The 15,319-nt window shown below is 46.1% G+C and overlaps 1 protein-coding gene and 1 long non-coding RNA gene across 3 annotated transcripts in view; one reads left to right on the top strand and one right to left on the bottom strand.

Annotated features, from left to right (window-relative positions):
• The window catches only part of LOC136174394 (uncharacterized), a 1,095,937-nt gene that overhangs the window by 458,584 nt on the left and 622,034 nt on the right, over positions 1-15,319 (bottom strand). The gene's annotated exons all lie outside the window — the stretch shown is intronic.
• LDLRAD3 (low density lipoprotein receptor class A domain containing 3) overlaps positions 3,543-15,319 on the top strand; it is a 259,271-nt gene continuing 247,494 nt past the window's right edge. For both annotated transcript variants that reach the window (XM_065944578.1, XM_065944577.1), the window contains exon 1: positions 3,543-3,648. In XM_065944578.1, the coding sequence (XP_065800650.1) occupies positions 3,603-3,648 (46 nt within the window). In that variant the 5' untranslated portion in view covers positions 3,543-3,602. The remainder of the gene's footprint in view (positions 3,649-15,319) is intronic.

Below are 15,319 nucleotides of genomic sequence, written 5' to 3'. Positions count from 1 at the left end.
CATAAAAAGGCAGAGGAACCAGAGATCAAATTGCCAACATTCATTGGATAATAGAAAAAGCAAGAGAGTTCCAGAAAAACATCTATTTCTGCTTTATTGACTACACCAAAGCCTTTGACTGTGTGGATCACAATAAACTGTGGAAAATTCTGAAGGAGATGGGAATACCAGACCACCTGACCTGCCTCTTGAGAAACCTGTATGCAGGTCAGGAAGCAACAGTTAGAACTGGACGTGGAACAACAGACTGGTTCCAAACAGGAAAAGGAGTACGTCAAGGCTGTATATTGTCACCCTGCTTATTTAACTTATATGCAGAGTACATCATGAGAAACGCTGGGCTGGAGGAAGCACAAGCTGGAATCAAGATTGCCAGGAGAAATAGCAATAACCTCAGATATGCAGATGACACCACCCTTATGGCAGAAAGTGAAGAGGAACTAAAAAGCCTCTTAATGAAAGTGAAAGAGGAGAGTGAAAAAGCTGACTTGAAACTCAACATTCAAAAAACTAAGATCATGGCATCTGGTCCCATCACTTCATGGCAAATAGATGGGGAAACAATGAAAACAGTGACAGACTTTACTTTCGTGGGTCCCAAAACCACTGTAGATGGTGACTGCAGCCACGAAATTAAAAGACGCTTACTCCTTGGAAGAAAAGCTATGACCAATCTAGATAGCATATTAAAAAGCAGAGACATTACTTTATCTACAAAAGTACATCTAGTCAAAGTTATGGTTTTTCCAGTAGTCATGTATGGATGTGAGAGCTGGACCATAAAGAAAGCTGAGCAAAAAAAAAAAAGAAAAAAAAAATAAAAAAAAAAAAAAAGAAAGCTGAGCGCCGAAGAATTGATGCTTTTGAACTGTGGTATTGGAGAAGACTCTTGAGAGTCCCCTGGACTGCAAGGAGATCCAACGAGTCCATCCTAAAGGAAACCAGTCCTGAATATTCATTGGAAGGACTGATGTTGAAGCTGAAACTCCAATATTTTGGCCACCTGATGAGAAGAACCGACTCAATGGAAAAGACCCTGATGCTGGGAAAGATTGAAGGCAGGAGGAGAAGGGGACGACAGAGGATGAGATGGTTGGATGGTATCATGTCGATGGACATGAATTTGAGCAAGCTCTGGGAGTTGGTGAAGGACAGGGAAGCCTGGCGTGCTGCAGTCCATGGGGTCACAAAGAGTTGGACATGACTGAACAACTGAATTGAACTGAACGGCTTATATGGTGGGAAGGCTGAGAGTGATTCAATAGAAGTATAAAAACAGCACTGAATGTAAAGAGGGCTTTACATAGTTGGAATGGTCTCAAAGACATTTATATATTTAAAAGATATGTGTGTGCATGTGTGTGTATGAGAGAGAGAGAGGGAGGGAGACAGAGAGAGAAATTGAGACAGAGAAAGAGAGGCAGGAAGCAAACCAGGCACTTACAGAGTTGAAGTTCTTGTGCCCAAAGGAACACAAGGAAATAAGAAAGATGGTACTGGGTCAGATCCATTCATCCTTCCATATTCCTAATATTTGGAGGCAAATGAATAGCTGTAGGAGAAATTATTTACTTCTTTTGTATTATTATCAGAGGTCAGAGGCTTCACTCCAATATGCTTCCTGGAAAAATGTATGTACTCATACACACTTGAAATTTGCATAAAATATTGGGGGTTTTAAAATTTTCTGAAGCCCATGAGATGAGCACCTAGTCCTCATGGACCCCAGGAGGAAACCCCCAGATGCTAAATGTTTTGGAGAATTTGTTTGTGTTTTCCATATTTGACAAACTACTTTGTAATATGCAACTTGCTCAACTTGCCTACATGGCATCACATTTTCTCATGACCTTGAACCGTTGTTGTTAGTTTTAAAATTTTGACCTGATCCACTCTAACCTTTATATTTCAAGGCTAGAGCAGATAATTAAAATGCAAAGACACTGAATCTCAGTATCCTCTGTGGTTTCTCCAGTTCATCTGAAATCTAATGCGGGCATCCCATCTACAACTTCCCTTACCAGCAGTTCCCGCACCCACGCCCTCCCAGCTCCTCCAAACAGGTATGGTTTATACACAGTAAAATGCACTTGCTTTAGGTGTGGGTTTTAGGGATGTAGTTCTCTAAGTTTTCACAAAGCATACAGTTATGTATATGTTATATACAACAACAGCCACCACCACGACCATAATCAAGTTGCAGAACAGTCTCACAACGTTCCCTTGTGACCCTTTGCACTGGTCCCTCTTCCCCAGGCCAGATCTTGGTATCTACTGAGCGGATTTTGGTCCCTATAGCTTCGCTTCCCTCCCTGTCCTCATCCTTCATGTCTTATAAATGGAGTCATACGGAAGGCATCCTTGGAGCCTGGGTTCTTTCTCCTAGCACACTTCTGAGATTCATTCATGTTGAGCCACTTGTGACTCAGTTGGTAAAGAAGTCGCCTGCAATACAGGAGACCCGGGTTCAATCCCTGGGTCAGGAAGATCCCCTGGAGCAGGAAATGGCAACCCACTTCAGTGTTCTTGCCTGGAGAACCGTATGGACAGAGGAGCCTGGAGGGCTACAAGAGTTGGACACAGCTGACTTACTAAAGCAGCAGCACACGTTGCTGCATTAAGTGACAGGACACGGTTTCCTTATCCATTCCTCAGTTAATGGGTATTTCCAGTCTGGGGTGATGACTTGCATTTTTTTCTTGCTTTTTAAAAAAATTTTTTTCTGGGGAGGGAGGGGCTGGAGAGTGGAGCACGAAAGCGTCATTGATTCTTCCTCCGTCTAAATCCTCTGGGAATTGTCACCAGTGCTGTCTTGGAGCCCCAACTACACTGGAGCAGTTGTTCTTTTTGTATTTGGGCTTCTACTTTCACATTTACTTTCCTTTTCTGCAAACTGGGGCCCCAAAGTCCCTTGGTCTAGGCAGACAAGTTTCACAGCAAATAAAGCACAGGCTAAAGCTGTGTGCCTATTCCACTTGTGGTTCACCATCAGTTTCCAAATCATCTGAAGGCTTCTTAGAAAAGCAGAATCGCAGGCCCCACCCTATACCTACTGAGTCAGAGTCCCAGTGCGTCGGATGCATTTGAAAAGTTTGAGAAGCACTCGTCGTATTCCATATTGCTACTAAAAATAATACATATATATGTGTGTTCTCCCCCCCCCCCCAACATTTGGCCTGTTCTTTAAACTCTTTCTTTCCCTCCCTGGTAAACTCATTTTGTAGTTAGCTCTGTAAAGAATTCAAGTTTGGGACTGAGGAACAGAAGTGGGAGGAAAAAGAGAAAGAGAAGGCGAGGACAGAACCTGGACAGTTAGGTCCTCGCAGTCAGAGGAGGCTGGTGGCGAGCGGCCGCCAGGCCGGACCCTCCGCGGCCCCGTTGGCGGCCTCTCTGAGCCTGGACACCCGGGCAGGACGCGGGCGGTGCGCGGCCCGGATGCTAGCGAAAACTTCGCGGAGCGGGGCCGGGCCGGCCGGGCCGAGGAGGGCGGGGCGGGCGGGAGGCGGGGCCGCGGGGGCGGGGCCGGCGCGGCGAGGGGCGGGGTCGTCGCCGAGGCCGCGGGGGCAGCGACGGCGCCGGGCAGCGGGAGCGGCGGCCGCGCCATGTGGCTGCTGGGGCCGCTGTGCCTGCTGCTGAGCAGCGCCGCGGGTGAGTCGGGGGGCGTCCGGAGAACTTTCTGCGGGGCGCGGGGCGCGGCGGCGGGGCTGCGATCGTGCCCCCTCCCCTTGCCCGGGCTGCGTCTCCCGGCGCGGGTGTGCACAGAGAGGGCGGACCCCGGCGCCGGGCTGGCCGGGACCCCGGCGAGGGGCCGCGGCGGGGTGCGCGCCGTCCCATTGTGTGGGCGTGCGCGCCGGCTGGTGGTGTGTGCACGGGCGGGGCTTTGTGTGCAGCCCGGCTCGGGAGCCCGGCAGCTGCCCCGATTGGGCGTAGCTGGAGACTTCGTGCGTGTGTGTGTGTGTGTGTGCGCGCGCGCTGTGTGTTGTGTAGAAGAAAGGAAGAAGGGTGAGAGAGGAGAAAAAGCTTCCTTGATCCCAGCATCCCAGACGCGGGGTGCTGGGTGCTGCCTTAGCCTCCCCGGGGCCCCTTTGGGTTCTCTTGTGCGCACCCCGGTGCCTCAGTTTAGTACCTGGACCGTGGGGCGGGTGGTATCGCCCTTCCCTTCCATTCCTCCCTGGGACTGTGTTTGGTTTGGGCAAAGGGAGATGAAGCAGGGCCGGACCTGGAAATTATTCATCTTTCCCACTGATTCTGGGAGCAAGACATTTATTGAAATCATCTGATCACCCCCCACTCGCCCTACGGCGGACGCCCTGTCCGGCAAGATGCCCTGGGAGAGGGCACGGGCTTCATCTGCCGCCCTTTGAACCTGGCATCGCCTTTAGCGTGTGCACCCTGAGGTCTTCAGGAACAGCGTGACGTTCCCTGGAACTTTTCCGCTGATGTGGGCACGCTCCAAATTCCAGCCCGGAGCTGTTCCCCTGCCCCTGCCCGCTGGTCACAGCTGTCAGCAGCCCCTCCTAGGGTCTGCCGCCCTTGACCCTCCCATGTTTATTTCTGGGCAGCTGATGCACGGCAAAGTAGATGATAGGGCAGCGTGAACTTTCTTCGTCAAGAAGCTGGTTTGCCTGAAGTTGGTGCCATCTACATGTCTAATTCATGCCCCATTCTCCCAGATACTTCTAGCTACTTGAGGTGGAAGTATCTTTGGGGGTGTGTTTGTTGGGGAAGTTGAGCCTCACTTAATTCCAGGCTTCCTTCTCCCTGCCAGATGTGCACTAGGAAAGACAAACCCTCCTGCTGGTTTGGAGTCCCTAGTCCTGGCTATCCTGAGAATCTGCTGGGTAGCCTTCCCCCACTCTAAGACCTATGACATCATCCCCACTCCTCTGAGACTCCCGCTTAGATGTCTGTGGGTTTTCTGCGGCTTCCAGGGCGGGTGGAATGCTGGTGGCTGCTGTGGATTTTTAACCAGGCGTGGGTCAGAGTGTCCTCTTTGGCCTGAACTACTCAGCCACCCCAGGGAGAGGGTTCCCAGGGGGGCGTTGGCAGTCACAGGTAGGGACAAGTGATTATTTGGAGGCTGTTAGAACTGGGAGGTTTCCCGGACATCTCAGACACAAAGACCTGCCTAGATTCATGCTTTCCATTTGCATTGACCCAGTGTGTCCCCTGATAAAACCCAAGTAGGACAGTCCGGAAGCCAGGTCTTGTGCGCGTCCTCAGGGAATTGCCTGTGGCCCAGTAGAAACTGTTATTTATTGCATCTCCCAGTTCGTACTGGGTGGCTTTCGTTGAGTCTTCATCACTGTAAAAATAGCTGTGAAGTTAATTTTGTCTTTCTCTGGTCAGCACTGGTTAATATGTGTGTACATGTAAATAGGGCTAAAATAAGTAAAATAGAGGGGGTTTGAGCAAACTCGAGTGAAGAACAGGGAAGCCTGGTGTGCTACAGTAATGGGGTTCAAAGAGTTGGACACAACTGAACAACAGTCATGGTGGGGAGGGAAGGACCGGGGGTGGTAGTCACGAAGCACCTTGCTGTCCCAAGCGGTAGTTTTCTATTATCTGTGTGCCTTGGGCTTGTGTGGGTTTGAGTCACCTTTACAGTGAGTTGCTAGTTTAGAAACCGTCCGGGCAGGTTGAAGTGTGTGCATTTTTCCTGTTATATTAAGTATCACCCTTCTAGCAGGGATTCCACTTTGCCCTAACGCGTCATTGGAGAACAGGGCTGGTCACGTCTCCTGAAGCCTGCATGGTAGGCCAGTTCGTAGTGGGCCAGAGACCCTGTCCTTCTGTCCCATATCCTCCATCTCCATCCTCTTTTGGGAAGTTGATCGAACAAGAAAGATGATCAATGCCAGTGCTTTGGCACTTTGGATTTCTTTCTCCCGTTGATAGTCTGTGAAGAAACTTGGGGGTCAGAGTGGAGCCTTAGTCTGAGTTTCAGGTCTTTGTAGGACTGGAAGGACACTGACATTTCAAGAACAATCTGGAGGCCTCTGTTTTTCAGGAGCCTTCTCAGACACCTTTGCGTGCATGTGTGTATTTTTTCCTTCCTTTGTTTTTATTGTTTGTGTTAGGGAAGTGAAGCATCGATTTCGACCGTTATTATTTTTTAATGTATCCGGTGAGAAAGGCTCAGGCCATTTGAGATTCAGCTTTCCTTGCCGAGGTGGGCTTGGTGGGTTTAAGTGCGTGGATGCTGAAGGATGTCTAATGGTGGGCAGGGCTTGCGGGGTTAGACGGCTCACCTCCTTACTGGTTGACCTTTCAGGAACTCCCTAACCTTCTCTACCTGTCAGTGAAAAGGCTTGATTTCCCCAGTGTGTACCCAGGAGTGTGAGTGTTGACATTTTCTCCTGCAGCGATCTGCTTAGTGATGTGAGCAGGTGGGTTTTATTATTATTATTGTTTTTAAACGAACTGAGTGTCTTCGTGCAGCCTAGGCCACTCAATGAGGCTGTGTGCAGCAAGTACAAATAAACACACCTTGTTGCTTTTCGTCTTCAAAGAGATGGACGAAGGCTCCCTGCTGGGGTGCGAGGTGTTTTTTTCCTGACGGTCCACTTAGGCCTGTACCTTTGTGATAAGTGAGGGAGAGGCCGGGATGTGAGCCAGTAGCTGGGGGAGGCCCTCCAAGACTGGTTTAGGTGCCTTGCTGTCAAGGACGCCAGAAGAACCTGAAAGTGGGTTTGTGTCGTCTTCTTCGTGAAAGAGTTCAGATAACTGGGAATTGGGAGAGTTTCTAATCAAATAATCTCCTACGAAAGTCATGGCCTTTTCCACCTTGCCCTCTTCCACGGGCACGGAGAGAAGAGGGAACCCAGTATCTGTGGACTGTCGTCTCCTACGTGTGAGATGCTTTGCTCGCCCTTGAAACACGTGATTCCGTTGCGTTTTTCCAACGATATTGTGTGACAGGAAGTCATTTTGTGGTCCGTGAAAGATTATCTGTACCCAGGGTGCCAGACTCTGACTCGAGTTTCTCTCTGGGCCCCCAGTCTGGGCTTTCCGCCCTATTTCCGGGCATCCTTCCATGCCTTTCCCCCTACGTGCTTTTGTGAATTAACAATCCATGAGTTTGTTTCCATAAACAGCCCCCCTTCCCAAATCTGTTCACTTTGCAGTCACAGCAGTTGGTATTTGTGGTAAATACGTAAAAATAAATCCCAGTACTTGAGTAAAGATAGAACTTTCAAAATAGCACCCATATTTTTGCTCCGTGCATGGGAAAGGCATGTCTGGCAGGGAGAGACCATTGGACGTGGTTCCATTTCTTGACCCGAGGTGTAGTTACATGGGGGTTTGTTTTCATTCATTAAATTCTATATTTACCTTTCCCCCCTTTTCTTACATGTTTATGGTATTTTACAGTTAAAAAATGAAAGACAACTCAGAGTGATGGAACTGGTTTTAGCTCTGAGAGAGCCCTGGGGGAAAATCTATTTTTGGTTGTGGAGTTATCTTGTTTGTTCTCTTTCCCTCTTTCTCTCTTTGGAATATTTTGGAAATGCCTGGGCCACCCTAACTGTGCAGCTATTTTTGCCTCTGCATCTACCTGACAGTTGGGGAGGTTTTTAAACACGGCTGCTCCTGTGTAAATAAAAGGAGCTTTTATTGTGATTGTTGTGAAAGAATCTACTTTTCGGGTCTTGAGGAGTGCCCTTAAAACGTCTTTTAGGAGAAGAACCAGGTACTCTGAGGATATAGGATTTGCCTATCATATCTATTTGATGTTTGCTATTGCTCACAGGATAAGTAAACTTTTGGTGGCTTAGCTGGTAAAGAATCCGACTGCCATGCAGCAGACCCAGGTTCAACCCCTGGGTTGGGAAGATCCCCTGGAGAAGGGAATGGCTACCCGCTTCAGTGTTCTTGCCTGGAGAATCCCATGGACAGAGGAACCTGGCAGGCTGCAGTCCATGGGGTCACCAAGAGTCGGACACAACTGAGCAACTAATCACACACACACACACACACACACACACACACACACACACACAAACACACACGATAAGTAGACTTGGGTGACAGGATAACTGCTGGGTCAGAGGGATGGCAGGTATTTATTTCAGATAGGATGGTTAGGGTTTCTGGAGGTGGCTACAGGGATGTGGTTTATCTGGGGAAGCATCTCTCAGCCTCGGTGCTGTTGACGTTGGGACTAGAGAGTTCTTTGTTGGGGGCGGGGGGGTTGTCCTTTGCATTGTAGGTTGGTTAGCAGCACCACTGGTCCTCCATGCCAGAAGCAGCCTCCTTCTCTCTGCCTCCCTGAGTTGTGACAACCAACAGTGTCTCCAGCTGTTACCACATTTCCCTTGAGGGCAGAATCAGCCCAGCTTGAGCACCCCAGTTGCGAACCCTGGGTCTGCTGTGAGCATTCTCCATCTGGCCACACATTTGGAGCATTCTTACTGCTCATCTTAGAAGTGTCTCCCAGATACGGCGATTGAGGGTGGCGTTCTCCTCCCAAGGGTCTCTTAGTCATCAGGTTTCTGCTTTCTGTTTCTGCAACCCCACAAGTTCAATGTGAAAATAGGTTTTGTCTAGAAATAGCCTCAGCCCTGACCTTTTGCTCCTGCTTCTTGCTCTTGTGTGATAGTGAAAGCAAGTGAAGCTGGAGATGGTGGATTTTGTTCGCTTGGGAGAGACAGGCTGAGGGAGCAAGTAAAAGGCAGGTGGTGGGTGACACCGGCGCCGCTTGGTTCCCTGAAGACCTTTTAGACTTGGGAGGTTCACTGTCCCCGTGAGCTGGAGCAGAAGCGCCCTCAAGGTTTGCCTTGGGAGCTGCGTGTTGAAATCTCTCCCTGGAAGTCCCCCTGCCTCCACCCCACAGAGCGGCCATTGTTTCTCTCGGTTCCCCTTCCCTCCCCAGGGTTCCTTCCCCCTTCCCATCAAAAGCTTTTACAACTGGAGTTCCTTCTCTAGGTGGGCGGGGGATCGTCTGTACTAGCAGCCAGTGAGCTTTGGAGAAATATGCATCTTCTACTTTCTTCTCTGAAGTCCTGGGAACGCTAAGCTCTGCGTCACTTAGTAACTGTTGCATTCCTTTAAGACACTTTGCCTTCCAGCTGTCCGGCTCCTTTGTTCAGTGGTGGCCAGCCTTCCTTGAGTTTTTGTCATCTTCCTCTCTTCAGAAGACCAGCATGGATGTGCAGTGTCTGCCACTGTCTTCTTCTGCATGTGAGGTCTCGGGGAGAAAGGAGCTACCAAGAAAGCAGTGCTGGGTTTGGAGGGGAGAAGTGTCTGTTATCTTCCATCAGACACATGAGCCTCAAATCATACCCTCCCCAAAGGCTTCTCCAGTGAGTCTTGTTTTCTTCCCTTTTGTCTCTGGGTAACTTGAAAACTCTTCTCGAAGCTTTACAGTATGTCCCCTACATGGGAATGGGTTCCATTCCAAGAGGGCATTTGTAAGTCCAATTTGTTCATAAGTTCAACGAAGTTAGCCCAGGTACCCAACTAACAGAATCGTCTGTGTAATACTGTTCTGTAATACGTTTATAATACTTTTCACACAAATAATACATAAAAAACAAACACAAAAAAATAAACATTTTTATCTTACAGTACAGTGTCTTGAAAGGTGTAGTGTTAGTCACTCGGTTCTGTCTGACTCTTTGTGACCCCATGGACTGTAGCCCTCCAGGCTCCTCTGTCCGTGGAATTCTCCAGGCAAGAGTACTGGCGTGGGTAGCTAACCCCTTCTCCAGGAGATCTTCCTGACCCATACAGGGGTTGACGTCAAATGGAGAGGCAAGAAGAGTTACTGACTGGAGGAGGGAGGCAGGTGGGAGATGGTAGAGCTGAAGGATTGTCAGCAATAGGAGACAGGGAGTAAGCTGCAATTTCACTCACAACTGACGGTGATGGCACAGGTCCTGGTTCTGTTGGAACCAGATGCACATTTGCATCTTTGAAAGCTTGCAACTTGAAGGATCAAGTGTAGGGGACTTATTGTCTTTGACTGTTCAGTAGTGTGGTACCAGCTCTGTGCTCTAGTTGGGGCAGAGCTGTGTAGACCTTATTCTTGGCCCTTGAAGACTTGAATGATCCAGTGATTGGAAATGGGATTGTTTACCTCTGTCATGATCTGGAAAGGGCAAAGGCACCCCTCCAGCAAGTGGGGTTTTGGAGGCATTATGTTCCTAAATGTGAGACATAGATGGATCTATGACCTTCATGAGAACAGAGCTGTGTGGATGTCACAAGGCTTTGGCAAACCTGGATATCCAGTCATTGGGAATATTTAATGGATGATTCATTCTTTTCTTAAAATTTTTATTTTTATACAACTTTTAAAGGTTACTTTTCATTTGCAGTTATTATAAAATATTGACTATATTCCCTATGTTGTACAATACATCCTTGTACACCCACTTACACCCACTGCCCCACTGGTGACCACTAGTTTGTTCTTTACACCTGTGAATCAGCTTTGTTTATGTTATATTCACTAGTTGTGGTATTTTTTTAGATTCCACATATAAGTGATGTCATATAGTATTTCTCTCTGACTTATTTCACTAAACATAATGCCCTCCAGGTTGGATGGGCCATTCTTGATAAGGGTTCAGAGGTGATGGCACATGTCCTAGCTTGCTTCTTTAGCTATCCAGATAAAATTTGGGGGTACATCTATTGGTATTCTAAGATTCTTTTAACTCTAGGCTTAGAAAATTCTAATGAGACATTTCTTCTGGGGCTGTGGGCAGCAATCTTCTTTATCTTGTCATACTTCCTACAGACACATATATGCTAAAGTAAAGTGAAAGTGGAATCACTCAGTTGTGCCGACTCTTTGCAAGCCCATGGACTATACAGTCCATGGAGTTCTCCAGGCCAGAATACTGGGGTAGGTAGGCTGTCCCTTCTCCAGTGGATCTTCCTAATCCAAGAATCAAACCAGGGTCTCCTGCATTGCAGGCTAGCACACACATATATATGATAAATATGTGTATATATGTATAAAATGCATATCTTGGTATATATATACATATATCTTAGTGTATGTGTATATATATGTCTTTATATATATGTGTGTGGATATATATATCTCTCCTGCTTCTTTTAGTCTCTAATCCTACTAGATTGTAAACTCATTAATGGCTAGAATCATATGTTAAATGTATATGTCATATTTCTCATTTCTTTTGTGGAGTCTAGGAGCATAATAATGGCTGCCAATCACTGGAGGGTTCTCTACCTGGCAGGATCCCAAAACCACACATGTATCATTTCATTATAATCTTCCTGAATTAAAAGCATTATCAAAATAATACCTTTAATATATACTTCTTATAAAAATTTCAAGCACAATAGAAGTCATTATAGTAAAGCATTAACATCTTTCTTTATTCTCTGTTTACATTTTTTATTTCTTTTTACAGTTACTATTAACTGTCTGGTATATATCAGTTTAGTCTTTGTGGATTTATACACACACATGCATGTGTGCCCATAGAGTTAATGAGCTCATACTTGTCTATATTTGCAGTTTTTTGACTTGCTTTTTGAAAATGTTGTATTTTGTCAATTCTACTTTGAGATACATGCATTGGTCACACCTGCCTCCTGTCGTTTAGACATTACATTTATTCCCAAGCACTTGGCATTTTCATTCACCTTCACTTGCAGTTCACTTTCTCAGTTTGTAAATGGCACTCTTTTTGCCTCTATCTCAGAAACAAAATGTGATATATCTTCAAGCGCCTGACTTTAAAGTGCTTGGCTCATTCTTTGCAAGAAAATGTGGTCCTGGACTTCCTGGGTGGTACAGTGGAGAAGAATCTGCCTGCCAGCGCAGGGGGCACGGGTTCAGTCCCTGGTCTGGGAAGGTTCCACATGCCACAGAGCAGCTAAGCACATGTGCCACAACTACTAGAGCCCACGTGCCCAAGAGCCCATAGACCACAACTACGGAGCCCGCCTGTTGCAACTACTGAAGCCCGTGGGCCTAGAGCCTGTGATCCGCAGCAAGACGAGCCACCGCAGTGAGAAGCTGCCGCACTGCAATGAAGACTAGCCCTTGCTTGCTGTGACTAGAGAAAGCCTGTGCATAGCAAAGAAGACCCAGGGCAACCCTAAATAAATATATTAATCAACTAAGAAAGAAAATATTGAATTATAATCATTCTCCAGTGACAGATACTCGCTTCGCTTTTTTCATATTTATGTAGTTTCCTTGCCCTTTGTATACACAATAATCTTTCATTTCAGTGCAAAATTTTAGTGTCGTATTTTAAAAGGCTTTCTAAATAGCAGGTAAATTCAGCCTCTGCATTTCCAACAATACACAGTACTGGATGGAAATGATGACACACCTTCCAAGTGTGTGACCAAGTTCTCCCAGGTGCTGAGAGTGACCAGCAGATCACAGCCTCTGTTTACTCTGTGCTCTCATAAGGTCTTGTTGGCTATTGGGCACCCCTTGAGTTCAGAGATGTTACAGTGTTAAAGGTAAATTAGGCACATTCTCATTTCAGAGATGTTCCAGTACCAAAGGGATGTGTCTTCTTGGCCATCTTTCTTTTAATTTTTCTGTAACTATGCATTCTTTTAAAAACAACTTTAAAAACATTTCGTATATGTCAGTACTGTAATTTTTTTCATGCGTCTACTGATGAATCCTATTTCATTTTCATAGCATTCATTTAGGTAGATAGTATGCTCTGCCATTGTAGAGATGGGGAAACTAGAAGACCAACCCTGCAGCCAGTAAGAGGTGGTTTCAGAATTCACATGCCCATCGTAAACCTGTGCTTTTGACTGCTGGCTCTACTGCATTGGCATTGAGTAGACATTCAAGTTCATGTGTGTTGGAAGAAAGAGGTGTACTCCTAGACGGTGCTAGAGAGTTCTGTCATTGGTGAGTGGTGTCGGTATTGATTCCTTGCTTATTATGTTGGATAGAATAATCTGTTGGAGAGCCATTGGTCAGGAGGCATCTCAAGTTGTTTTTATTCAAGTGGCGTGTCCTCGGCAGATTGAAATTGACATTTTGCTGGTTCCCCCTATGGAGGACTTGTTGTTTTAGGCATTTAAATTGGCTTTTGTAGAGGTTTTCTTTATTAAAAGAAACAATAGCAACAATAATCAAATTATTTCAGCACCATGAGACCTGCCTTTTAATGTATTCATGATGGAGATGTTTTTCCCCCTTTGGTGGAAATATTTTGTTGGAATACCAACCAAAAGTAATTTCTTTTTGGTCAGTACTTCCTTCAAGTAGCGCTGGCTGCCAAAGAGAAGTGCCCACTGTTTATAAAGTCTAAAAATAGGTTTTTAAGACAAAAATATAGTGCCGATTATAATGCCTCATATTAAAAGAAAACTTTTTAAAAGTTTTGTCTTTCTCACTCTGAGGTTAAGCTGGTATGGTTCACATATGGGAGAACTTTTTCCGAGCTAGTCACTGATGTCATTTGTTGTGGAAGGTGAAATGTTAATGTACTGCACCAGAAAGAAATCATAGCTGCAAAGAATTTGCCCCATTTTGTTACCTCAAACCAAGGGGCTCTTATGGGCAGTAGGTCCTGTGTTGTGAGGAAAGAACACTGCAGGTCTGAAAGGCGTTAATAACTACAGGCAGACCATAATAAGCTTCAGGATTCCAAACCCTCACTCCTAAGTTCTCTCCTGAAACCTGTCTCTCTTTTTAAGGAGTCTTTGTGCTACCAGGGGACTGTAAACTGGATGAATTTGCAGGTGCTTAAGTCCAGCTGCGGTTTGTGACAGGCAACATGGCAAGACTGAAGACAAGGGTTGTCTCTGGCCTGGAGGGAGGCTGCTGAGAGGCAGGACAGCCAGTTAGTTGCCTCTGGAGCTGGGTGCTGGAGGGGCATGGCCCACATGAATAACTTGATTTAGAAGACGTACCTGCCCAAGGTGCCAGTGTTCCATGTGGGACAGTCGTGTGTCTGTTGGCAGAGCGAAATGAAAACATAAAAGGTGTGTAATTTTATTGCATTAAAAATCTGTTCTCGTTATTATAAGGCCCAGTGAGGTTAGCTTTGGGGATATCACAAGTGTGCTGTCTTTGATGGCCTCACTGGAACATTTTTCTTCGGCTTCTGCCTTGAATCAGGGCAGTGTTCTCTAGGAGAACTAATTGGACATGGCTGAGAAGTGAGCCCTCGTGACACTTGTAGCTCCACAGTCAGTTGGAAAAAAAAACCCTTCTCAATTGCTTTGGAAAGTGCTAAATTTAGCTTTTTTTTTTAAATTATAAAAATAAAGATGGGGGAGTTTGGGGATGATGGAAGAGTGATTAGTAGCGGGGGGGGGGTGTTTCATTAGTAAAAATTTCATCAGAAAAAAATCCAAAGCTATAAAAAATGGTTGATGCTAAAAGAAACCAGAACAGAACTGAATGGAGGCTTCAAAAGCAGATTTTGTAAAATTTGATTAAAAGGTATGATAGGGTGCTCAGCTGGCAGGGGTGTGGCATGGCAGGGCTGGAAAGAGTGGACGGTAATTGATGTAGAAGAGAAAGGCTCACATCAGGAATAATCTATAGTAATTAAAGATTGAACTAGCCTTGTAAATGTTACAGAGAAGCGAGAAACATCTGTGGAACCTATGAAGGGCAGCAGCAATGCAGTAGGGGAAGATTTAGCATGCCCAGAGTTTATTTGTGTTGCCTAAGTTGATGATAATGACAATCCAGGAAAAGCTAACAGATGTCAAAAATATACTAAGGGTGCTTGATTTTTTGAATAAGAAACATACCAGGGAAATTGGAGTGGATCAGGAGTTGGACTGTATATTCAAGGAAAGGAACACTGTCCATCACTGAGGGGGCAATCTCAGGACCTTTTGAAAGTCCCCAGGAAGTGTAATTTAGCAATAATCCTGACAGAAGAAAGAACTCTCCCATTCTTGTGTGATTCGAATTCCACGAGGCCAGATGGGGTCATGCAAGCTTCTTTAATGTCCATTTTATTTGTTGTTATAGTCCAGCACCTGAGTCAGGGCTTGGCTTTGCATCCCTCACACAATAGGATCTCCTGTAAGTTACCTGGAAGGCACGGAGGCGATCGCTGAAGATAAGGGACTGTGACTTTGAAAAGGGGAAGCAGTTGAGGGAAGGATGAAATTGAGATGTTGCTCTTTGGTGACACATTGTTTCTGCTCTAGACTTTGAAACAGTCTCATTCAGCATCAAAGACCTGCAGAGATCTTTATGCTGGAGACACTTGTGGCTTAAAAGAAAATGACAAAGAGAAAGAGCGCTTGTAGAGGAAAATGGATTATAGCCGTTTTAAAGTCGGGTGATAAATTAGACAATTAAGAGTCTAGCATGTGGCATATAAAAAGG

Source organism: Muntiacus reevesi, chromosome 9 (genome assembly GCF_963930625.1).
Source record: "Muntiacus reevesi chromosome 9, mMunRee1.1, whole genome shotgun sequence".
In the NCBI taxonomy this organism is placed as follows: Eukaryota; Metazoa; Chordata; class Mammalia; order Artiodactyla; family Cervidae; genus Muntiacus; species Muntiacus reevesi.
Note: the sequence above shows the minus strand (reverse complement) of the source record. Positions and strands in the feature narration are given on the sequence as shown.